A 26,835-nucleotide genomic window follows, 5' to 3' on the forward strand; every position below is an offset into this window, starting at 1 on the left:
TTCTGTTGTTTTTGTTTGTGGCATAGAATACTTTGAATTTGTGGTTTAGTGAATAGCAATGTCAACAAGTACTCATGTATAATTAATTACTTATGACACATAGGTGGTTTTGATGAAATTCAATCACTATGAAAGTAACAGAAATTTATACTAAGGTAAGTACATTTCATTTATTGCTAAAACTAGGGTACCGTTGAAACATTTGTTGGGTCTTTGTATTACAGTATATACTTGTAGAGAAAATGTAGTTTTCTTTTAGGGAAATATGTTGTATAGGCTATTGCATATTATGCTTTAACATAATATATTGTAATCTTATGTCTTTTTAGATAAATATTGTATTTTCTTCACCAGATTCAATATATGTCAGACCTGGTGTCTTTCTGTATTGATTGTTATTGCTTTTTTATGCATATTAAACTTTGCATGTAAACTATTACAAACAAGAGTGAGAAAAACTCTTTGGATAAATGAAACAATCTGAACCTATTTTACAGGAAACAAGAGTCTGGGTTCCGGATGTGGAAAACGTCTGGAGAGGTGCTTCCCTCCAGAGTGATTATCATGAAGGTGATAAGGAAATCATGGTGTTGCTGGAAGCTCTGGAAGGAGAATTAGAAGATGTAAGTTGATCGATTATAATTTGTAATATCCCACAATGCATTTCGATGTTTGACCATGTTAATTCCATCAATGGAATAAGATCGTCTCTGGAATATAATTATAAATGTTATCACAATGTCAGCATCAAATGGAATAAGACCATTTTGCGTATTAAGTTATGAAAACGGGACTGCCATATTAATTTCATCTATGGTGTAATATCAACATAAGAGCAAAATCGAAAATATTAATTATTAAAATAAAAATAAAGACTACATGTAGTTAAGTATAGAAAAGATACAACAATTTAATGCTTTGATGGGAGTATTCAGTTCACTTTGAACTTATTCCGATGATGATAATTTTATGTTTCTGTGTCACTATTGGAGTCCCGGTTGTAATATTTTTATTTTTCCGTTTTAGACAGAAACCAAAGTAATCAAGTTGAAAAACTCCAGTGAGCTACCTCCTTTAAGAAACCCAGATATTTTAGTTGGAGAAAATGACTTGACCTCCCTCAGTTATTTACATGAACCTGCTGTCCTTCACAATCTTCAAATAAGATTTGTGGAAAGAAATGTCATTTACACCTATTGTGGTAAGTTTAAGCTAAGCTTATATGTTTGCCAAAGGCAATATTGCAAATGACATAAAGATTTATCGTTGTATGGCATGTATGTATTTGCTTAAGCATAAAAGACATATAAGAAAATATGGTAAGGTGTCAGCATTGCTTTTGGGATTATTTTGTAGAAAAATATTGCTTGCGCTTAGTTCTATGATTCCATTTGGATATAAAATTTTTACTGTGAAAATGCTTTTCCATATTTGTATAAAAATGTAATTATTATGGGTTGGTGAAATGTTACATCCCTTTCGTATCTTAGGTATTGTGTTGGTTGCCATTAACCCTTATGAAGAGATGTCAATATACTCAGATGATTTTATACAGCTTTACTCTGGGAGAAATTTAGGCGAGATGGATCCACATATTTTTGCTATTGCAGAAGAAGCATTCAGGCAGATGTCAAGGTACCATTTCCTTGACAAATTTTACTGTATTTCCTATTGTGATGTCAATACATTTTACTGAGAAAATGTGATATGTTACAACTGATAACTGGATGTTATTTTTTCATCATTATAAATTACACCATTGGTATTTTGTTTAATCCAAATGATCAATTTAAACATTGATGTTTAAAGAGTAACAAAAGCAATTCTGGAACAGCTAAATATTCTAGTTAAGAATAAGTTTTATATCTAAAAATCTTGTGCTGATGGTGAAATTTAAAGTATTGACTAAATGCTGTGTTAATGTGTTCCATTTTACAATCTGTATTCCCTGCTACACATTATGTAATCAATACTGTACTTGTGCCCTTCAATATATCTGTAGAGATGAGAGAAATCAGTCTATTATCGTGACTGGCGAGTCTGGGGCTGGAAAAACTGTATCTGCCAAATATGCAATGAGATATTTTGCTTCTGTTGGTGGCTCCTTAGACGAATCCACGATTGAACAAAAAGTCTTAGCCTCTAATCCTATTATGGAGGTGATTTAGACTCACTTCACTATGACCTACCACCATTGTTTTTTAAGCTTTCTCTTATATTTTCAATATTGGTAATATTTACTTTAATGTGGGTGATGATTTCTGCTTTCTACTTCAGCAAGACCGTATTGGCTGTCTTAAGGTTCATTTATAATTTATATCACAGTTAATTTTCAATACCCTCCATTGTATCTCTTATGTCCCCTTGCTGTGTTTCAGGTAAATATATATTGCAATGCAATATAATGCTTTGCTTTATTATTTATGACATCTTTGCAGGCAATAGGAAATGCTAAAACTACGCTCAATGATAACAGCAGTAGGTTTGGGAAATACATTCAGATTGGCTTCAATCGGCGTTATCACATCATTGGTGCAAATATGCGCACTTACTTGTTGGAAAAATCAAGAGTGGTATCCCAGGTATACTACGTCTGTATGAATATATATAAGCACAAACTTATAAGCTTGACAGACTTTGGCATCTACATATAGTTTGCATATAAGCCATAATATACATACTATATAAAATGTATGAAGCACTGGCTATTGTGTACTGTTTAGTTTATGTTTGTGTACCTACTTTTAGGATTTCTTGTTTCTTGTCACAGGCAATGGAAGAGAGAAATTACCATATTTTTTATCAGTTATGCTCTTGTGCAGATTATCCTCAGTTTCAACCACTCAAATTAAGTAAGTATATACAGTCGACTCCGCTTAATTCGGACACTTTGGTTCCGCTCACTTTTGGCCGAATTAAGCGGAGAAACGGCTTTGTCCGAATTAAGCGGAAAATCAATTGTTCGTTTCATGGTCATGCATAAAGGCAAAAAACGCATTTAAAATACTGTAGTGTTGCGTAATAAATGAATTGCAGGTGCGCTATACTGCAGTAACTGGCACTGATCGCATAAAACGTCTTCGTTTACTTTAGTGAGCAATTTCACTTTTTGTGCTAAACTTTTCTGTACAATTTTGTCTTACAAGATGGACGCAATTGTACCAAAGTAAAAGCGACTATGAAGCTGGCACGGCGTTATATGAGTTCATTGTCGATTGTTACTGCATGCATCGTCATTGTTTCACCATAATCACTCATAATGCAATTGAATCTTGTCTTAAAACGAACGAAGTACTGTTTATTGTGTCATAACCTAACGATGGAATTGCGAACCTGTGTCCGAATTAAGCGGAGAATTGTCCGAATTAACAGGAGTTTTTTACGTTCAATTTTTACTTTTGTTCCGTTCCCGAGCATTTTGGCCAAATAAAGCGGTTGTCCGGGTTATCCGGTGTCCGAATTAAGCGGATTCGACTGTATAGCCTTTTACCATGCTAGTGCCATTAATATAACTGTCATTTAGCATTTCTCATATAGAGAGTTGTGGTTTATCATAGCTTAAAACTTGAATGGGGTTTGAAGTAATTGAAGCAATTACAGCATTAAATGCAATGATAAATACTGTAATACGTACTATAACTTGAAGGACCAGCAAGCCACTTTGAATATACCAGGATTGGCAATTGCATTGAAATAGATGGTGTAGACGATCGTCAGGAATTCCAAGAAACTGTTCATGCGCTTACTTTGCTCGGTAAAATTTTTTGTGATTATCTTTATGGTATCATTGAAGTATTTATGTAATTATTATTATTAACATATTTTGGACTGTGACTAGCCTATGTTTTCATATGTTTTCGGCACAGGTTTGAATTGTCCTTTGCTGTATCTGAAACCAAGTTTGTCTGTTGGATGTTTCATATGTGTGTAAAAAATGAACAACATCCCTTAGTGCAAAGGTCTTTAACCTTTTTGAACTGCGAACTGCTAAACTGAAATTTCTGTGAGCTACACCCAAACAAATAGATGCTAAAATCCCCAAAAAAAGAATAAAAACGAATTGATTTAAAACTTATGTTCTAACTTTTGTATAATAGACACAAGAGCGCGAGAAAAACGAAGTTTTTTAAATCAATTCCAGTTGGTATACATTCTGCCAATTATACTCACTGCTCCACCACCAATGTCAAACTTGAAACGACAATCAAAAAATCATCCATTCATTAATCTGCGGTCAAAATATTAAGCTCAATGTGACATATGTGGCACATAGCAAATTTGTACCCACAAATTTATGACACTAACGAAAATTACCAAATTTGCTTTAATCACAGATCCTGACAAAATCCGTTGCATGGCAGGCTGCATTTTAATTGAATGCAATTTAGCAACGCAGGCTGTAGAATTTAGTATCAGAGACCAGAGGTTCGTGACCTGTGGCCTTGCCTTTAAGCAAGACCTTCACTTTGTCTGTTTAATCAGTTCAGCATTGATTTATAAGTTGACTTAATCTTAAACCATAATGTCAGAAAACTGTTGGAGTAGAACATATGTGTGAAAATACTAGTGTGCAACTGCAAAGTACTACTCAGGTTTACACTTGTAAATTTATTACATACTTCATTGAACAGTCCATGGTTACTTTTTGCTATAACTAAATTATTATATTTGAATTTCTTCAAAGACAACTTTAACTGTTCTGTTATTTACTAAGCAGTTAGCAGCTCAAGGGTGTTTACAATGATGTGTTGTTTGTGTATGCTACAGGGGTGAGCTCCAAGCACCAGTCTCTTGTCTTTCGCTTGCTATCATCTATATTGCACTTGGGGAACATTGACATTGAAGAGAGTGAAAACAACAGCGATTCTTGCTTTGTAAAGGTACATGGAGTAATTCACAACAGCCACAATACGAGTTGCTCGGATATACATTGATCAGTTTTCATGTGCTATTACATTTACATTTGTATGTAGCTGTGGTAGGTGAACCACATTAACTAGCATCGATGAACCAACATAAGCATTTTAAAAATGTGTTTGTTTTCACTGCAGCTTGATGATGAGTCTTTGTTGGCAATGTGTGAGCTACTTGGTATCGAATCACAACAAATGGCTCATTGGTTTTGTAACAAGAAAATAACAACCATGGCCGAAGTGCTTGTTTCACCACTAACTTATGACCAGGTACTTGCTTGCCCGTTTCTTTATCAATTTTTATCTAAAACTTCCTGCCAGTGTGTTATTCTTTTAAGAATGTGGACTAAAAGGACTTAAATGGATTTTTATTGAAATCCTAATATGCTTAATTACAGGCAATGTTTGCAAGAGATGCTTTAGCTAAACACATGTATGCAAAGTTGTTTGAATGGCTGGTCATGAAAGTGAATAATGCCTTGGTTAGCTCTGCCGATGAGCACTCCTTTATTGGAGTATTAGACATATATGGGTAAGAATTAGGCCATGAGTCTATTTGCCTACTGGTGGTTGCAATTGGTTATACTGGTACAATGTAACCAAATATAAATGGTTTGGTGAAAGTACCTTAAATGCTTGTGTTACTAAATAATAAATATATTTTCTATTTCTTATGTTATGTTTTTGTCCTTGGTAGCTTATTTCCATTTTGTTTTGACACTAGGCCTAGTGTTACAATTTACTAATTATGACGTCATACACTATAATAAAATAAATGTTTAGCCAAATTATGCGTTTCTTGTACATCACTGGATTCGAGTGCCGCTTAATTCGTAGTGTTTTCTAGCCTTATTTGATAAAAATGATGAAATGACTTTGATCCGCAAATATTTAAAGCGGTATCTACTCATTAAGCTAATCCTAGTGAAATTTTTTGCATTTCTCATGAAATTTTTTTACTTTCATACAACAATTGGATATATTATGTGGATAATGCTATATTAGTCACTTTTTATTGTGTTGCCAAACAGCCACTAAATGCCAACGCACTGACTAAACTATTTAGGTGAACAATTTTTCTAAAGTATATACTAAATCTAATTGAAAAAGAGTGATATTGACAACACTGGTTCGTTGAACACTTATCGCGACCTCGAGAACAATGCTCTTTCAAACTAGGAGTGGAACCAGGAGCACACTCTTTCGTAAGAATTATCTGCTCGTCCTCTTTTTTGCACATAGAACGCGCGAAATAGACAAAAAGTTTTTCAATTACTAATTTTATTTGTTGAGCAATCATTAGACGTTTTACTAGCGCCGTTAAAGCGGTAATTTGTTTGACGTTGCCGATATTTTTATAGCTTGAGCGCTATATGCTTTGAAAGTGAATAAGAGCCTATTAAAGTAATCGACGTGGGCATCAGTAATTCTAGAAGGTTCTACATTACTTCTTTATTGGTAATTTGTGGCAGATGTGACCAAAACAAAACTCTTCAATATCGGATTTCTTGAAGTTTCATAACATTCTTAAGGCTACTGTTATTGGCGTCGATTTTTTTTAAAGCAAATGAAAAAGCTGGGTGCAAATTAAATATCGGGGATTTCCCTGTCGGAAGTGCAGCACAACGTTAACGTTTTTGTGTACTTATATTATGCATTATCACAATGCGTTTTGCAAGTTTTATATAGTGACCTGTTTTTCCAACTTATTCCCCGAATACGTTATTCCTGCTTTTAGACTATAAGCTAAAACTGGCTTTCTCAGCGTAGTATAAGGAAGCCCTCTTCATAAAAGACGGGTCGTAGAAACGATTTGCGGGAATGGAACTAAGAACAACAAAACGGGTAGGTTGACCTTTCTTCGGCAAAGTCGATAATTGCAAAGGTTGCTTCTGTTGATGTTGATTTTGTGATGTTTTTTTTATACAACCCATTATTGTGGCACCTTCAGTTATGGAACCGTGAACGAGTTGAATTATAATTAGCGCATAATTATGTCACAAATTTGAATTGGCTTGGCTGTTCATTTGAAGTTTATTTACACGGTTGGAAGTTGTTTGCAATCAGCGAGTTGAATCCACTCTAGATTTTCTTTAAAAAATTTTGCGGTTAAATAGCGGTAACTGGCAGGAGAGATAGCCATATTAAACTACAGAATATATTGCAATTTCTTACTTTAAAGCAGAGGTTCTTAACCTGGGATCCATAAAACGAAATCCAGTTATTACGAAAATCCATTTATTTTTATCTGTCCATAAGGCCGTTATTCCGGTTGATCAGACCATGGCTGATGTCGGACATGCACCTCAACTAGTTTGGACAATTGAAAAAACCGCCTTTGTGATGGGATTATACACAATGGCTACATTAGTAAACGTGTGAAAGTAAACGGGTAGAGAGCTTACTGCTCGTTACATGGCTTCTATTTCTTTTCTGATTCACTTTGGTTTTTCCGTTTGTGTATAGTTTTGTTAGTTGTGCATTGAGTGTATCTTGTTTTTTGCCTTCTTTTCAACTACCACCACGTTGATTATAACCTAATTTCGACTTTTCAAATGTGTTTCTTGCGAAGTGGTACACAGCTTTTTAAAGAATGAGAGGTTCGTAACCCAAAAACGGTTAAGAAACACTGCTCTAAGGCATTGCAAAAAGTGGCCCTGCATTGCGCGCTTTTTGCTCTTTTATTGTCATCATGTTATCACCGGCTTTCCCATTTCCCTGCAGTATCTGTCCTTTGTTGCGCTTTCTGGTCTCTTATGTGTAATCTCTTTAATTTTATCTTTTCATCTTTTACCTTCTCTTCGTTATTTCTTTAATAACGAAGATGCTTTTTTCCTTGACTATTCTCAAGGTAACTGAAAGCTTTCTCTCTTCCTCTTCTCGTTTTGTCCTTTCTCTATGGGCAAAAACCTTCTCCTATGATCGTTCTACTTTCAACTTCAACGCGCTGCTTATTTTTAATCATATTTATATCACCTTGCCCATTCCACGACAAAAGGAATGATTGCTGAAAACGTTATTAATTATAATTTAGGTAAGACGTTGACATTGACGTCGAGAAATAAGAAACTATGCCACACTTTCCTTATGGCTGTAATTTGTAGAAAATATCTGAGTCGGACAATCGTAGCATTTGTACGTTGTAATTTTAGATGTAAACTTCAGGAGGGGGGCGCCTCTCCCCCAACCCCAGAGTCGACGCCAGTGGCTCCAGTTGAACGCAAGTTTTACGGTATGATTAATTTTCGAAAATGAGGCAAAATCTTTGAATTGTTAGAAAGAGCTAGAGTGGAAGCAACAAAATGAGTGCGCTCCTTTTTTCAGAAAAGCGTAGGCATGAGCGGTGCTTTTGATCGAAGAGCGTGAAGGACACTCTTCAAAAGAGCGATTGCCCAGCTCTGTTAATGACATCATAGATGATTTCTTTTAGTGAAAATAATCAATAGCGATTTTCTTTGTATTCAAAAATTGTGAAGCATCACAAACAAAAAATCAATCCATATCATACTTTTATATTACTGACCGCTTTTGAGTTTTCAGAGCATCAGTTTTTTAGGTGCATTAGTTTCTTATGATAAAGATTTGTCGTACTATAAACTACAACCTAGCCACCAATGAAACCAATACAGGTATGACCAAAATAATGTCAAGGCACAAAGTAATTATGAGAAATGCTGTGAAGCGAAAACACTAATGATTATGACCTGGCCACCCTGTTAAAACTCACCACCCATTGCAATCTTCGCATCAAAAAGTTTGCCCACATCTTCACTAGCCAGTGAATAACAAATTTATCTATGTCAGAGGTGACGAACATGTTACCCACAAATCGGTTTGACAATCGCTCTTGCATGGCCAAGCATTCCAGCGAGACCAGCAGTCTTGAACTTTCTTTGACCTATTTCTTGTCTTTGCGCAATGCTATATCAAAAGTTGATAGCACGATTGAGTCGCAGCTGTATGTTTTCAATAGATTGCCACACTCAACCGATGAATTTTTTGCGGCCGCGGGAGCAGCTAAAAACCTGCCGAATGAAGCGATTGCGCTTGAATGCTAATTATTATGCAAAATTGTACAGGTTACTAAAATGTTGTGCGGCCCGCTTACTCAGCGATAAATGACAAAGTGGCCCGCGACAGCGAATAGGTTCGTCACCCCTGATCTAAATCCACACATTCTTGGGACATTATTTTTGATATTGATGTTATTTCAAAATTAAATTATTTCATTTTGCATTCTACTCTGCTATTTTGGCTTTGCTGTAAGGAACCTTGTTTTATATCTTACTACTGTACTACTACCCGATAATGGTCTGTATGTAAACCTTGCTGTTTTATCTGTTTAAGTTAAGCCAAACCAAATCAACTAAGTCTCATAGTCCAACTCTTGTTGTAGTAAAAACAAATTTAAGATGGCTATGGCATTTGTTACTACTATGTCATATATTTTTGTACATGATTTGTTACTGTAAAAATGTACCAGTTCAGTTGTTATCATTTTGTCTCTGCAACCTTTCATATTATTTTTCCTACATTTCATATTTTTGTAGGTTTGAAACCTTTGAAGTCAATAGCTTTGAACAATTCTGTATAAACTATGCAAATGAAAAACTGCAACAGCAGTTTTGTCAGGTAAGTTTTATCTTTTTTGTGAGATTTACCTACCTTTTATAATTACATAGAGCAGTGTTTTCAACCTTTTTGAAGACGGTGTACACTTTTTGTGTGATAAAAATCTCATCCGCTTGTTAACTCCCAGCTGTGAAATATTTGGCAGTTTGGTCAGTTATTTTTGTTTACTGTTTCTTGATACTACGGTATTTCCCATATGTTGTTTTATTGACACTAACTATTTTATGAAGCAAATATCCACAAACTTTCAAACCATAGTCTGGACAAAATTGTCTGAAGCTGTATTATGTGTCAGCATTTGTATCCGAATTTGACATGATTGATAGCCCAATCAAAGCATGCTTAACAGTCCTAAACACATCAAGTGAGAGCTTTACTTTGCTGATCACTGTTAGAGTAGACTACCAAGCCAGTTTGCTAGGCAGTTTTTCGTTAACAAAGCTGGAATTAGGCCTGACCTTGTTGAGGCTTCATTGCTGATTTTATAGATTTGTACAATGCTCTGCGTACAAGCAAATGCAATGTTACTTAAGTTGAAAATCTCCACAAAACATCTGTCTTTTTCAGTCTTGTCTACATCACAACAGTGCGATTAAGAGAATCTATCAGTTTGTTTAGGTTGAAAACTCCCATTGTAGTAGCATGCTTCGTAGTAATTCGTTTAGTGATGTGTGCATTAAAAAGGCACCTACTTAAATTAACCATAAAAATTTTAAATTTTGCATAAAATCATCTTTAAAAACATGCAGACTTCCCCTTAAGCAAACCATAAGTAAGGTTACATTAACTCAAAGACAGCACAGAGTTAGTGACTTGGCCGCCTATAATAACACTGAAAAGGTGTTTCAACTTTCTATATTATTCATTACCCAAAATTCCATTCCGCTCTATATTGATATCAGAAAGTGCACAGCCCAGTGCCTGTTACAGTGCATGACTACGATTCAACTAAATAAAGCCACCACCTTATTGCGATATTAACAAGTTTCGATGCTTTGCTGGTGATTTTCTTTTCGGCTTTTTATTTTGTGATGTTCTTTTCACTGACAGTCTATTTCGTGGAGATTTTAAACTTTTATTGACAAAACTGGACTTGTTTAGTGATCACTGCACAGTGCATATTATGGATTATCTTGCCTCAACTACCGTCCAATGCGGGAAAAAGGAAGAAAGTGCCGTGACGGACGGGTTTGAATGACCATACTTGTACAACCAACCACAACAAATCTGTAAAATCAGAATGAACATTTGGAAATGTCATGAAAAAAAATTTAATAAACAAAAATATTAAACAAACAGTTGGCAAGCCAAGTTCAGACGTGGATTGAAATATTAATGCATATTTTCCACTGGTCATAAATCTTCTCAGCCTGGTCCTGCTTTTCTATGCAGATAGATGTAACAGTTGCAAATAGTTGCCAGGCAAGCCATATGGCGACTGCAATCAGTCCAATCCCTTTCATGACAGTACCTTAAAGCTCAAGAGAGTTATTAAACACTTGCTTATTTGTGCTTATTTTGAAACGTTTTGGCGATTTCTAGTTAAAGTAATGACATGATTAAACTGAAAATGAGTGGTTATTTTATTTATGCTCAATGTAACTATACTATGCCTTAAAACTTAAAAATATCTCCTCAAACTTATGTCATTTGATCAAATACATCAAGTATAGTTACGTTTTATGGTGAAATTAGTCACATGGATAATCTGAAAAGGGTGGATTTGTTTTCTTTGTCTTGTAATGTTTTGTGTTTTTCTCACATATCAGCATGTGCTTTTTTCCCAGAGTAGGGTATCGTCTTATTTTTAATACAAACTACTGTAACTTCTGAATTGGTGTTATTTTTTCTGAACGAGTTATTGAATGAATTGAACAACCAAATTAATTTCTGTTCATTTTTCATTTTAGCACGTTTTCAAATTAGAACAAGAAGAATATGTTCGTGAAGAGATTGAGTGGAAGTTTATTGATTTTTATGACAATCAACCTTGTATTGCTCTCATCGAAAACAAACTTGGCATCTTGGATTTACTTAACGATGAGTGTCGCGTAAGTTTGTTGCTTTTTACTTCTTTTTGGAAATGAGAAATCTCTCACCAGTGGGAAAGAATCAACCTATACAAGTTCTTACAATATGAAATAATACACATGAAAAAAGTTTTGTTGTAAATGAAGATATATTATGGGCTACAGCCTACAATTGTAAACACATTTTGAAGTGTTGCGATAGCTCAATCGCTAAGCACACCCAACTCACACTTCAGTTAGAGTTAGATAGTTAGAGTAATACTACTGAGCTGGTAGGACGTTTGTGGTACGTTTGAAAAATGTAGTGGCAAACGATTCGTTACATCAGCAGCAAATAGAAGTGAGGCTTACTTAGCTCTAGACAGAAAATTTAAAAGAATTAAAGAGGGGAAATTTGGGTTTGGCTGTGGGCTTTACTGGGAAAGCAGATGGAAAAGATTAAGAACTGCTGATTTAGGGGTATTTCTCCACTCTAATTTGCTTACTGCAAACACACATTAATGAATATTGCTCATATGCATTTTTACAGAAAGCTTAACTGTAAATATGTTATCATCTTTAAGATGCCAAGAGGAAGCGATCAGTCATGGGTACAAAAGCTTTATGATCGTCATCTGAAAAAATCAAAGCACTTCGACAAGTCCAAGTTATCAAACACCTCATTTTTTGTTGTGCATTTCGCTGATAAAGTCAGGTAACGTTGCACGTTATAAACCCAATTGTTTATAGAAATGGTGAATAGTTGTGCAATACCTAAATCCCATGTGTAGGTATCGCTACTGGTATTTTTTATTTTAGCACTACTGTATAAAATATAATTATTGGTGTCACACTATTCATGTGCCACTTTTTGTTAAATATATAATGAATGCTAAATCTTTTGCAGGTATGAGATGGAAGGGTTTCTTGAGAAGAACAGGGACACAGTACGTGAAGAACAACTAAATATTTTGAAAGCAAGCCAGGTAAACCTTTTATATATTGTAAATGTCATATCCATTGTGCTTTTGTCCCTATTTTCAATACCATGCTAGTTATGGCCATAGCTGAACCCTGTAATTTCCTTTAAGGTTAAGTTGCTTCTGTATCATAAGTATTTTTTGATTTTTACTTTACTTGCTGGCATTCAGCTTTTTTTGCGGATCTCTAAGTTTCAGGCCATACTAAGATGCTTGATCCTAGTAAATGTGCGGTGTATCAGTTGACTGTAAACTCTCCTGAACATAAATGAAGTATTTGGTTGATTAGGTCTGAATGGAGGAAAATTTATTCAACAAATACAGTCTTTTTCAAATTTAGTCAACTGAAAAACTGCTTTATTTACTATTTTGTTGTATTTCAAAGAACCCATCATCCTGCTTAATATTACTGTTCCAAAGTTTTGAACTGAAGATGTTTGAGCACTGGACAAAACTTTTTCATACTAGGACTTTTTTCTTTATTACTGAGTCTTTTTTCTTTTGCTATATGATCCATGCAAATTGGCGATGAACAGAAGGTAATGTTAGCATGTTAATAGAATGGGCATGGCATCATTTTCAAAGTTTTGCATTTTGTTTGGATTTTGTTTTTCTTCTAACAAGTACTTTGTTTTTAACCTGACTCTAATTGATCATGACAGCGACCCACTATTGCACTTAACTACATTTAAACACTTCAACACCTGATACCTTATGATTATTTAGTCATGTATATGTAAGTGTGAAAGTAAAACATGTAAGCGTTATTTTATTTTTAAATTTATGTTTATGCAGCAATGTATGTTACTCACGGTATTGGTGTGGCATAATCACTAATTGCCGACTTACTTGGTTAGATGTCTGTTAAGGAGTGAATATAGTAATATCCCAGTTAAGTTCACATCCCAGTTAAATTGGAAAAAACTTATTGGAAAATCTAGATTCAACTTATTCAAATGTTTGTTGGTACTTACAGTAAATCAAACATGTCACCTAAGAAAAGTTAAACAAGTAACTTTACTAAAGTTCACGATTTATCAAACATATCATGAATTGTCAACTGATGTGTATTTGTGCATATTATTTACAAATTGCGCCTGTTGTATGTACCAAAAATTAGGCCAATGTCAGTTAAGGCATCCATCAGTCATATATGTGCCTTCAGTTTTGCTGATATATCCACCATCATACATAATAATATGCCTATTGTATAGCTACTGTATTTAAAGAACCACAATAGTTAAGTTTGCACCTACCACATAAGTTCGCACAAACCACTCAGATTCAAGTTGCGAACTTAACCAGGATCTTACTGTATCTCGAAAAATCTTTGCATTTTGTTTGCGCAACTAACGATTTGGAAATTTGCACTTGTTTTTTGTTACTATACATTTATATTTACTAATAACATTTAAATAGATGTATGTGAATTTTAACAAGTTGCAGCTTGCATAATGGCACTGGTATCATATAGATTACTGTGAACTACACATGTATTTTTCTTTTGATATCTTTGCATTGTAAACTTCCATACTTTCACAATTTCATGAACCCTATGAAAATGAAGTACCGATATTCATTTATTTATTAAATGCTTGATATGTGCTCTTTAGCATAACTTCCAAATTTGCTAACTCTAAGTTAGTATTTCTGAAATGAACTTGAATATGATATCAAAGTTGATCTTTGATATAGACTATTGTGTATCCTAAGAAAACAGATCTTTCAAAACAATTGTAGTTAGGTTTAATTTATGTACAAATACGAATGTTAATATAATCAAAGTTCAGTTTGTGAGTGACCTAACCAGGAATATATTTTTTAAAGTTGAATAAATGGACAATTTTGATAACATTCCCTGTATCATTTGCATGTAAACGTATTGAACCAATGCCAACTTATACACACCTAGTATTATATTGAAACAAAAAACGCATGCCTTCACATTTTTGCTTGTGCCGTATGTGCCACACTACTCTAATATATGAGACTTTGTAACATTCACTAAACTATTATTCATTGTGCTGTTGCAACTGTGTTGAACATAAATCACTGCGTTGGTGCCAGCATGCAAATAGCATATCCAGTATTGGAAGCGATTGTAACATATTAATAGATTCATATTTAATTGGGAATACAGCATTCACTTGTACAAACAACATACATTTGTTTTGTTTTAACTTGAAACTCATCTCAAACTTTCTTTTTCTTCAATTCCTATCAATTTAATGAGCATTTTTACCAACAGTTTGAACTGGTAAGCGAGCTTTTCATGGAGAGAGACCAAGAGAAAGAAGTAGAAGTAAAAGCTGGTGTCGGTCGTCATGGAGCAATGAAAGCCAAAGTTACTCATTCCACAACCAAACCACTGGGACCGCCAGGCCAAAAGCGCAAAGAGACAAGGAGAACTGTTGCAAGTCAAGTAGGGACTTTTCTTGGCTTTAGACTTTTGTCTATTATTGGAAAATTATATTAGACCTATTTTACTACACAATTTTCTGGTGACTATTGATATGGCATTTAGCAACATAAAAGTTTGTCAAAATAGTAACGTGATATTGGACTTTAATTGAATTATAAAGAAGCGTTTGTGTTTGTAATGGTCATAGTTTAACTGAATGACTTATTCTGTAATTAGTTTCAAGATTCACTGGGAAAGCTGATGGCAACCTTAAACTCAACTACACCACATTACGTACGATGCGTTAAACCTAACGATTTTAAACTTTCATTCACGTAAGTAGCCTTTATTGTTTTGATCTGTAGTTGAAAATATAAGGTTGTAATGATTAGTTCGCTGGCATTGAGTGAAAGCTGGTTAATCGACATAAGTATCTTTTATGGTCTTCAACAAACTACCCAGTGTTACAAGATTACATGCACATCGCTATCCATAACCTGAAATTTCGACTAACGTTAAGTGTATTTATAATCGCCAGGGCGTAAGTGGTGCCCGTTATCTCAAAATTACTTGATAAATCAATCTTTGCAATGTAAACACCTTCGTGAATTGCTTCATTTAAAGGTTGTTATAGACAAAAAATGTTGGTTAGTAACAATTAATGTTTTAGCATGTTTTGCTTTTCCACTTTAAAACTTTCACTTAGACTCAAGTGTATGACATTTTAGAACCCAAGCTGAAGTTGTCACAACAAAGTTAGTTAAAAGATTTTACAAGTACAGGTGCAACGTAAACAACTTAAGTAACTAAACTAGGTGAGTAAGACCATAACAAAACGGCTCCAAAAAGCTTAAGGTATTTTATGATGACCAATAGTAGACTAGCCTGGGCGAGACTGAGAGTACTAGACTTAAATTTCTGTAACAGTTTGGCATTCCCGGTGCTATATTTACTCCTATAGTTATCACAGAACCCGGACTGTTTTTGGATCCAGACAAGTTTTAATTTTCTTTTGTCAAAAACGATCTACAAAGTAAAACGTGCATTAATTAATTATTTGCTAACAATAATCTATTTATTGTGTCGTAGTCACTTTTTATGGTTATATGGTTATGTTTGCTGTCTGACCCACCAATTATGCCAGCTCCGGTAAACGGTTAACCCAAAGCTTCAAATAGCCCGAAGTATTTTAATCCATCCTTTCAGCTTCATGTTAACGGACTTTTACTGTGTTTGTTTTATAAGCTCGTTCAGTGAAAAATCATTCCATCGTTTTGTGCTGTTAATTTCTTTATTGCATTTATTTTAATCTTTGCTCTTTTAGATTTGATGCAAAACGAGCAGTGCAGCAGTTAAGAGCATGCGGTGTATTGGAAACGATTCGCATTAGTGCTGCTGGTTATCCTTCACGGTGGACATATCCAGAATTTTATGGAAGGTGCGTGGCAAAGCGTACAGCATGTTGTTTGCCTGGCAATTACCATAGATTTGACAAATGCATTAAGACAGAATGTATTCAATAACCTTTATGGTGGTCAAATATAAAAGCTTCCTTGCGATATTAGATGTATGCAACACTTACGGCAAAAAAAGTTACAGTTTGTAACTAGTCTGGCTTTACTACTTTTTATTTTATTTGGTAGTATTGAATGATAAATGAGTAATGAAAATACAGAGAAGAGAGCTTTAGATGAGACGTGCTTAGCATTTGCGCTTACCCCATGGTGCGAAGTAGACAAGAACCAATTAACTTTACTCGTGAAATTCGTGTACCCACCATCTGTCAATCAATTGTAGGCAGTGGACGTACGTCAAAGGTTAATTAGTGTCGTTGGTACACGCAATATCATAATTAACACGATAACAATAATCATCTTGCAAGATACGACTTTTAGCATCACATTTAAAGATTTTCTCATGTACGTGTTCGTTTTTATTTCGGAAGTCTTTAGTGATTTGCAACGCTTGGTATCTAACAGGAGCACTTAAGAAGTCTTGTGCCGGGACAACTTAAGCCGCATTTCCGCCGAGTCATGTTTAAATTAATGCGATCCTTATAAAAGAAGGTCAAAACATCACGAAGTATACCATAACAATCTGAATCTTTTTGTAAATGACGTCAACCGAATGGCGTAGTTGCCATGAGTTTCATCTGTATTCACAACATGTAATTAACAAAAGCTGGATATCGGCCAAGACCATTTCAATGCCATCGATGGTCAATGATTTTCTAGAACATGTGAAACAAACTTTAGCGATTAGTTCGCATGTAAATTTCTATACATTTGTTGTTTTAAAGGTAATGACATGTGCACTGTTTTTCGCTGTTGTTTTTACAATGATAATTGTAATTTGACTGGTAATGCATAAAAGTGTTTAAACAGATTTTAGGTCCGGCTTGTAAGTCCAATTTCGTCATTTTGCTCGATATTTTTGCCTTAAAAAGAGGGCTTATGCGCTTATAAGAAACGTTACACGTAAGACAAAACTACCCAGCGTACATCAAGGAGGAGGGCGACTTAGTGCCAAAATTTTCATGGCCAGGATTGAAGTGGGGTGTATACGGTAAACTTTGGCGGCCAAAGTTACAACAAAGTAATTTTTACTGACTTTTCAGGTATCGTGTTTTGATGAAGAGCAATGAAATCACAAAGAAAAATTATCGCAAAACTTGCGAAGATGTTCTCGCTCGCCTTATACCAGAACCGGACAAATATCAATCCGGAAAAACAAAGATATTTTTCCGAGCTGGCCAGGTAACACACAGTATAAAGCTGAAAGAGAAAGCATTCTCTTCTGTAACTGCTCAATAATACCTTTAAGTTTCTTTTTACTCAGAAACTATACTTCACATACATTTGTAAATTCCTTCATGCAATGTCCATTGCCCAATTCTACCTAAACTGTGTATAATGCTTCTCTGCGTGATTATATCAATATTCAATGTACGATATATTCAAGTACATTGGCAAAACTATATATTATGTTTGTTACAGGTTGCTTACTTGGAGAAGCTGAGGGCAGACAAGCTGAGGATCTGTGCCGTTCTCATCCAGAAGAGTGTTCGAGGATGGTTGCAAAGAACCAGATATGTTCGGATGCAACGAGCTGCCGTTACCATCCAAAGATTTGCAAGGGGTTACCAAGCAAGATGGTATGTCATTGCGTATCAGTTGTCACATTATTTTGCTTTGTACCTGTGTGATTTTAGATATCTTTTGTAGTTGAATATGTGTAAATTACTACAGCTTGATGTATAATTTCAAACTCTTTTAAAAGGTGTATAAAACAAGGTCCGTGTGATGAGCATCTGTTTTAAATATCTAATACTAAACCGTGCTTTTCTCCAGCCTGGCCAAATTTCTTCGGCGTACTGATGCCGCAACCGTTATTCAAACTCAATGGAGATGCTATGTCAAGCGGCAGCATTTCATCAAAGTTCGATCAGCTGCCATCAAAATTCAATCCTTCACTCGTGGAATGTTTGGCCGCAAATATTACATGGTTGTGCTGCGACAAGCAAAAGCAATTCTCATACAGGTAATGTCATAACGGGTGTGTTTATTGGTAGAACAGCTTGATATATCACTCACAACATTTTATTTGTATTGATTACAATCTAAACTCTTAGCACAATTAAATTTTAGGATAACTGAAAGTATCTTGACTTGTGCTGATAAATAATTGTTTGATACCGTAAATTGTAGCAACTTTGGATAAACAAAAGTAGTTCAGTGAAATCTCCTCCACCTTCGAGCTCAGTGGCTTTGCCTGTAAATGACTAAAAATGGTCATTTGCATATAAAGTAGTGTTTTGGATAAATTTGTATAAAAATTAGAATAGGATGATTTTGTGTTATTTTGCAGAGATATGTCCGTGGTTATTTGGCGCGGGTGCATTATCAACGTGACCTTCGCTCAATCATCTACCTGCAGTGTTGTGTGCGAAGGATGAGAGCCAAACGTGAACTGAAAGTTCTGAAGGTGACTTAAATATTTATTTATTTATTTCTGAAAAAATGTTCACTTTTTCACTAACTAAGTTTACTGCTCATAACCCTGGGCAAATTTCAGCAAGTGGTGGCAGGAAAAAGTTTAAGCACCTCTGCCATTGTCCCTCTTATTCATTTTTCGTATATTGTATTAATATGGCGTACAGTCAATAGGATGTGTCCTTTTCATAAGATGATGCAGAAGTTATTTCACTATTTTTAGATTGAAGCTCGCTCAGTCGATCACTTCAAGAAGCTTAACAAGGGAATGGAGAACAAGATCATGGAATTGCAGAGAAAATTGGACGTTTCTGTAAGTGAAAAGGCCAATTTCTAATGAAAATATCATGCAAGCCAAGTCGTGGCTGTAAATGTGTTTACTGTTTATGATTATGGTGTAACTTTGCCTGTAAAAGACTAATACTCTGTAATAGCTGTGTATAAAACTCTATATTAGCTGTATGGTATCGGTAAACCATTTTCTTTCTGCATTTTTGCTTTGATTTTGTCATAATAGTTTTGTGAACAATTGGGCTTGTTACAGGTCAAGGAAAATCATTCCCTTATTGCAAAATCTCTTGAAGTTGGGGAATTGCGTCGCAAAGTGGAAGCAACGAGGGAAAATCAATCTATCATTGATAAGTTGCAGATTCGCATCACAGAACTTGAAACAGAAGTCACTGAAGTTCGAAATCTCCTCAGTGACTCGCAAGCCGAGACAAAGATTGCTCTCGAATCTCTCGAAAAAGAAAGATACGATAAAGATGAGGTATTTATTATGGGAAAACTGACCTTGTACTAATTGTACCAATTTGCTTCATTTGTTTGATCATTGTCGCTTTGATAACAGTTCATAGGTATTCAAATGAAAAACTAACAGCAGTTTGAACAGAACAGAAAGTATCAGAAATTATTTGTGGTACAAGATGTTTGCGAACAATACAGAGAAGATTAATTTTATTTGTAAACAACATTTGCTGTTGTGTATCATTTTGATAAGAATATGTTTTAGGTAATCTTGGGGTTGCAGACGGAGAAGGATTCTCTGGAAGGGAAAAACAAGAGCCTGGAAACAGAAATGCAGGAAAATGAAACTCGCATCAAAAGTAAAACATGACATCTATTATTGGTTTTTAAAGTGACTAAATCTTATTGTCATCATTTACTTTTCTTACTCAACTTCAATCTCCTACTTGAATCTAATATCAATTATTGAATTGCAGAGGAATGTGACGAAACAATAATAACAAAATGCCGCCACTTGGAGCAGGAATTGGAAGATGAAAGATCTCAACATCAAGCTCGCATCAAAGATTACAACAGATTAGAACAGCGCTATGATAACATCAAGGTCATTTACTTTTTAACTTGGTTCATTTCATTTAATTCTATCCTGAGGAGTATTTGTGATTGTTGTCTGTTGTATCTCGATTCATTTTATGATTCCATGACCAGGATGAGCTTGAGATGATGCGGAACAAGGATTCAAGTGAAAACCAGGAAGCTTCTTTCAGTTCACTTCGACCAAACTCTTCAGATGTTGAACTGATGTTACTCAATGTAAGATAATGGAAACAATTTGGAGCGCGATTGCTGATTTTCAGATTTCAACAATATTGTTTTCTCGATCTGATATATGATCCAGGGAGATGCAGAGGTCACTGGCGAAGAAAAGAAGGAGCAATATCCTGAGCTTCAGGAGAAGATAAAGATGCTGGAAGCAGAGAAGTCAGAACTGGAGCAACGAATTCTCTCACGCGTTGAAGTTAATGTTGAATATGCGGGACAAGTTAAGGTGTGAGAAGAGTTATTCCGGGAGTTACTTCAGTTAGCATCATGCCTTATATGGATTTTTTCCAGCTAAAATACCTGAACAGCTTTTTTATAGATTAACATAATTGTGTAATCCTAAATTTTGCCTTGGGGCGTGAATAGTTGTGGATTTGAGTTTTAAATAACATGAATTATTTTAGCTGTTGAATACGGTTGACTCGTTAACTGCAGTGTTGCTTTCTCAGGCAAGAGAAACTTTGCAACAGAATCAACAATTACGAAATGAAATCAACAACCTTCGGCAGTTGGTTGGTGAGAAAGCAGCGATGACAAAAGACAGTGATTTGTACAAGGTGGAAACTTCATTGTCTTATGATAACCTGACGATTTTAGAGTAACAAACTCAGACAAGTAATTAGATGCTGGAAGATTTTGGCAAGTGTAATGTAACCACTCACCGTGCACATGTAGGAAATGGTAAACCAAATGGAAGCTATGGAGGAAGAATTAGCAATTCGCCGCAATGAAGTGATTCAACTCAAATCTTATTTAGCAAAACATCCGGTCACATCTGAAGAAAAGGTACAGCGCATTTACTAGATTCTGTTTTTGCTTGCTCTTCTTTTAAGTTAAGCAGCAATTTTTGTGCTGAAAGTTATAACAGTATTTTGCTGACTGAATTTTCCCGTTACCACCAAGTGCAATTGCCTCAAGTTCAACTAAAACCCTTAGTACAAAAGTTTTTCAAAAATATAAATTATTTCAACATTCATCATTCTTTCACAACTTCTCTTTGATATACATCTCGGGTCAATGTTTTAGTAACGTTTTGTTATATTAAATTTATCAATTTTATTCTTGGAGCAGGAGACCATGACTAGTGCCGAGTTGTTGGGCAGCAGGAATAGGATGGAGGATATAAGCATTGAAAAGCTTGACAAGAACGAACTGAAAGCTGTTTTGGTGAAAGTCTATGATCATAACAGGTATTTCATGAAACTGTTGTCATTCATACCTCATACCATTGTGTTGTTAAATTTGTTTATTTGTGTTGTTATTCATTATTTATCTTGAAATAAATCTTGATAGTCCTTTCATTTTCTTCTCAGGATGCTGGAGGCTGAGTTAGAAGCAGAGAAGAGGAATCATGAGTTTGAAACCGGAGAATTACGTGAAAGCATCAAACATTTGACTCAAAAGAAACAGGTTAAAATTCAAAACAGTTATGAAAACTTAACTAGATTTAATACTAGCCGATTCACAATTGATATGCAGGCCATGTTTTAAGAAACTGATTAAAGATTGTGAAAATAAATTGTTAAAGTTTTGGAGGCAATCCATCTAGACTAGAAAATTTCTTTTGCATTGTAGCATGGGCCTTTTGATGTTCCGTCAATTGAAGGCAACCTCCAACAGGAATTGTCTCGGTTATCTAACGAAAATATGGAACTTCTAGCGCGAGTAGAGTCGATGGATAAACTGAATAGGAAGTTGAAACGTCAACTTAAACTTTACAGCAGGAAATTGAACACAATTGATGGTATGTATTCATGGCAAAATCATGCAGCATAATTTTGTGCGTTTGTTCTTCATCTATTTACTTATCATGAATTGGATAATGTTATGATTTAGGCTTTGCTATTTAGGCTATAGAAATTATAAAGAATTTCTCTGCTATGTGTTTTCTTGTCGTTTTTCAGCCCACGGAAATGTGATTCCGCCTGAATCTGCATCTACAATAACCTCTCAAACCAATCCAACCTTAACACCTTCTCAAGATGATTCAACTTCGGTCCAGAGCCATCCAGTGCTTCGACACAAAGATTCTGTGACTGGAGGTGCCCTTGGAATGGTTCAGTATAAAGCTGGTGATGAAGCCAAGATCATTCAGGGACTTATACTCGGTAATATTTTGGACAGGTAGCATTAATTTTTTGCGTATCAAGTAGTAATTTTTGGATTGTTTGATGGGTGATGCATTAAATTAGTTTTTACATATTTACCAGTATTAAATGACTTCAATTTTTCAACTGTATATGTTTGTCACTGTCAAATTAAATATTCAACAAATGTAAAAGATTTTTTTCGATTTTGATATTTTTCAAAGTCTTTTGTTGTAGAACTCCAGCCACGTGGTGTCGCCGTCAACATGATTCCTGGTCTTCCCGCTTATCTACTGTTTAAGTTGCTTAGATTTGCTGATTATTCCAACGATGATAAAATGATCAAACAACTTTTGCAGCATATTATTAATGGAATTAAAAAAGTTGAAAAGGTGATTTCTTTCAGATTAACACAATTTTCTGCAAACTTAGTATTTTTATTTTTTATTATTTTCAAAGATATTTCTCCAATTCTGCTCATGTCCCGTGCTTATATGAACGTTCAATGTCAGTTCCACCATATAACTGTATGTCTTCTTCATGTATTTGCAGAAACACGACAAAGACTTTGAATATATCTCATTCTGGCTGGCCAACACATGTCGATTCCTGCATAACATGAAGCAGTACAGCGGAGAGGAGGTTTGTTGTTCACAACTTACAACGCATGATGTTTTCCATAAGCAATGTAGTCTACTTATTTCTATTACAAAAATTCTTCAAAAAGTGTGTCTAATTTTCGCTATTTTTATCGATTGCAAACTTCTTAGGAATTTATGAGAGAATCTACAGAAGGCCAGAAACGACATTGTCTGCGAAACTTTGACCTGGCGGAATATCGTCCCGTGTTCAGCGACATTGCGGTGTCGCTCTTCCAACGTCTTATCCTCATAGTCGAGCACAAGATTAAACCAATGATAGGTATCGCAAAAATACAGTTATTTCAAAACCTATACTATCATGCTGCTTAACATTTGTTGCAATGGTAACCTTGCTTTCCTGGGTTTAATTTACGTCATAATTTGTGGCGTCACAGTGCCGGCAATGTTAGAACACGACACTATACAAGGTCTTTCGTCGTCGGTTAAACCTTCCGGGATGCGGGGTCGAAGTTCAAGTCGCGATGAAACCAGTGACTCGCATTATACAGTGGAGATTATGCTCAAACAGGTGAGGTTACAACACTGGTTTTCATGCCAATGAAAAACCTTTTTAGTATAGAAATATTACTAAAGTTTTATGTTTATATGCATTATATAGAATATTTTAATGTGATATAGTGATATTTTAATGTGATTTAATATAGTTTAGTGATATCCATCTAAAGTTTAAATTAGAAACTACCAAAGGAATGTGCCGCTTAGTTAGACGAATTGATATAACTGATTTATTTCTGTCCTATCTGTTTATGAGGGCATGTTTTATTCTTATATTTTTAATCTTTTATGACTCTAGTAAAACGGCTTTTATTGCAATTCAGAAAATATGATTGTTTTTTCTGAATCTAATTACGTAATCAAATATTTTTTCCTGTAGTTAACAGTATGCCACAACTGCTTGCTGCAACATGGCACTGACCCCACTCTGGTGACGCAGATTTTCCGACAAGTATTCTATTCAATTGTCGCCCATACTCTCAATAACCAGCTTGTCAGGAAAGAATTATGCAACTGGTCCAAGGCGATGCAGATAAGGTGGTTGTTACACCAGAGTATATTGTTCATTTATTATTGTCTTTCGCCGACAAAAGTTGTGCATTCAAAGCGTTTTTTATATATGTGTCATAAGTTTAATGGTAATTCGTTGCTTGCTTACCGAAACCAAATCCCAATTTGTCACCTAACCCTAACCATTTCAGCTGAACTTACTTTTGCATATTCTTCTTAAGCCTTTCTACAGTTTCCAGCAATGCTATCTGCTGGTTAAATAATCCCCTCGAATCCAACGTTTGTAAATGCATGCGATGTTTTAAAGCTATTTTTGCAATGTTCAAATCGCCTTACGAACTTTTCTACCATTTATTACACCACAACTTTCAAACTCAACCATAACCTTGTCATCAAGAAATTTCTCACGCGCGATGTCTTTAGATATAACGTGTCTCAGTTAGAGGAGTGGATCCGCAAACACAACTTGGGTGAAAGCAGTGTGTTGAGCACGCTCGATCCGTTAGTTCACGCCTCGCAACTACTGCAGGTTAAGAAAAGCACAGATGGTGATGCTGAGGAAATCTGTGAGATGTGCACCAGCCTTAACTCTAACCAGGTATTGTGTTGTATATATGCAGTTTTAACCTGTTGTAGAAACAGATGATACAGTAGTGGAAATGTCGACCTTGAACTTTACGAGATATGGTATTGTATGAACTGAAATAAATCGCAAGCTAACTGAGTTTCGGTAAAAATTAAATTTTTACCGAATTCGTAGAATTTCAATAAAGTGAACTATAGTTAAACCCCGTACATTTAACTAACGACCCCACTACAAGCTTGCCGCCAAGTCTTTTATTTGCGCAGATCGTTAAGCTCCTGCAAATGATAACACCGACTAATGATTACGAAGAACGTGTCCCGGTCAAATTTGTTAAATCGGTCCAAGCCAAGCTGCGGAATAAAAAACACCAAGTATCCAATGATAGCCTTCTCTTGGACACCAGCCGCCTGTTCGGTGTTACTTTCTCTTATTGCCCATCATCGCTTGCCCTTGAACAAATTGCCATCCCGGACAACTTGCGTTACGTCGCGCATATTAAAGCAGTGTGAATGGCGCCAAGTGTGATCAGGGTTCTGGCAATACCATTGACTTTTCCATGTTTCTTTATGCATTAAAGGCGTTCTCGTAATTCCTAACATTTTTGCCGGGTTTTGATTGCTCCGCTGTTTTACTTGTATAAGAACAAACTTCTTAGCGCAGTTCACGTCTCTTGGAGGGTTTTATTTCCAAGTCATTTCCTAATGAACAGCAAAACGTATACTTTAGCTATGTTGCACCAGGTACGGTTGTGTAGGGTGCTGCGATGTGGCTAGTTTATGTATCGTGCTATATCGTTTTATTTGCTTGCTTTTGACGTATTTATTGATTCCAGTATAGATTTTGCACGATCAGATTGGCATTGTATGCTACATTTACAGCTAGTACATATTCTAACGAGCGCTTATTAAAACTCTAACCCTTGTGATAAAGCTCACCAGTATTTCACTGTTATAATTTTAAGATCATAGACACTGTAGTAAATGCTAAGTCATAGCATTAAGCGGAACTCGCAAATAAACTCATCGTATCATTGCTGTCATTTCATATCAATATTTCCAGTGTTGATTTTTGTCGGAGTTCTGCCATGTTCTAAAGGTTGGCGCTTCTACGTTGTATTCGTATTTGAGATGATTTGCGCATCATTCACATTATTCCACTTTATTTTGCGGTGCATTTATGTCAAATTGAGTTCTGTTGACACTGTAAATTATAACGCAAAATGATTTTCAATTTACTGTGCTGGCTGCCTCCAACGGTTAGCCTGATTTGGGTTGCTAGTTGTCAAGCAGAATCATATTGACAATATGTTGTTAACAAAATTATGTAACAATCAGCCATGTAAAGATGTAATTACCTATTATTCTGTGTGCATGTAGTAACTATCTATATTACCAATTTACCTACATATGAAAATCAAATGTAACTGATGCAAAGGTTGTAGATGTCTTAATTTAAAGGATATCGAAGTCAGTAAATACCGATGTAAACTATGCTCAAGCTTTGCCTGAGGAAACCGCTTTCAGGTACTTCTTGCCTGTAAGAATATAATGTTCATCTACTCTGTTTAATGCAGTTAATATTACGTAGCAAAGCAGTACGCATTATTTCGTGTTTATCGAATATCAACTCATTTATTCTTGTAATTTGGTTCGAGCGAAAAACCTTCTGGTTGATTGATTGTCCTTGCAAATCAATTTGCCCCGCTTTTTGTGCAATATACTTCCAACTTGCATGTCGACTTGTTCGGACGTGAAAATATAGTGAAAGTAGTTGAAAGTGGTGTTTTGAGAAATAGTAGTTACTTATTCAGGTTTGGATTTTTAAACGTATACAATATCTGATTTTGATGCGTATAAAAAGGGGGCTGAAAAATGCAAAGGTTATGTTATTTATTCCTTGAATGGTGGAAAGGGGCGCAATAGTTCAAGCTGCTCCAGGCGTCCAAGATTCACGCTACATCACTGGCTACGAAAGTAGGCTGTTTAAACCAAATAGTGAC

General features: G+C 35.3%; 1 protein-coding gene across 1 annotated transcript; it reads left to right on the plus strand.

The window, feature by feature from the left end:
• On the plus strand, positions 1-26,612 carry LOC143451426 (unconventional myosin-Va-like). The gene is made up of 41 exons (XM_076951949.1): positions 1-155; positions 498-623; positions 1,027-1,201; positions 1,491-1,635; positions 2,003-2,159; positions 2,439-2,582; positions 2,771-2,852; positions 3,647-3,754; positions 4,768-4,880; positions 5,052-5,183; positions 5,312-5,445; positions 9,464-9,545; positions 11,456-11,596; positions 12,139-12,269; positions 12,462-12,540; positions 14,783-14,956; positions 15,173-15,270; positions 16,260-16,373; positions 17,553-17,691; positions 17,932-18,089; positions 18,286-18,475; positions 18,803-18,919; positions 19,151-19,240; positions 19,472-19,696; positions 19,940-20,033; positions 20,151-20,278; positions 20,383-20,487; positions 20,573-20,722; positions 20,946-21,053; positions 21,172-21,282; positions 21,568-21,686; positions 21,810-21,906; positions 22,072-22,240; positions 22,401-22,604; positions 22,821-22,975; positions 23,136-23,225; positions 23,354-23,504; positions 23,620-23,753; positions 24,120-24,277; positions 24,674-24,848; positions 25,100-26,612. The coding sequence occupies exons 1-41, from the start codon at positions 129-131 to the stop codon at positions 25,343-25,345; spliced, it is 5,475 nt and encodes a 1,824-aa protein (XP_076808064.1). The 5' UTR covers positions 1-128; the 3' UTR covers positions 25,346-26,612.
• Positions 26,613-26,835: the final 223 nt, after the last annotated feature.

Source organism: Clavelina lepadiformis, chromosome 4, assembly GCF_947623445.1.
Source record: "Clavelina lepadiformis chromosome 4, kaClaLepa1.1, whole genome shotgun sequence".
In the NCBI taxonomy this organism is placed as follows: Eukaryota; Metazoa; Chordata; class Ascidiacea; order Aplousobranchia; family Clavelinidae; genus Clavelina; species Clavelina lepadiformis.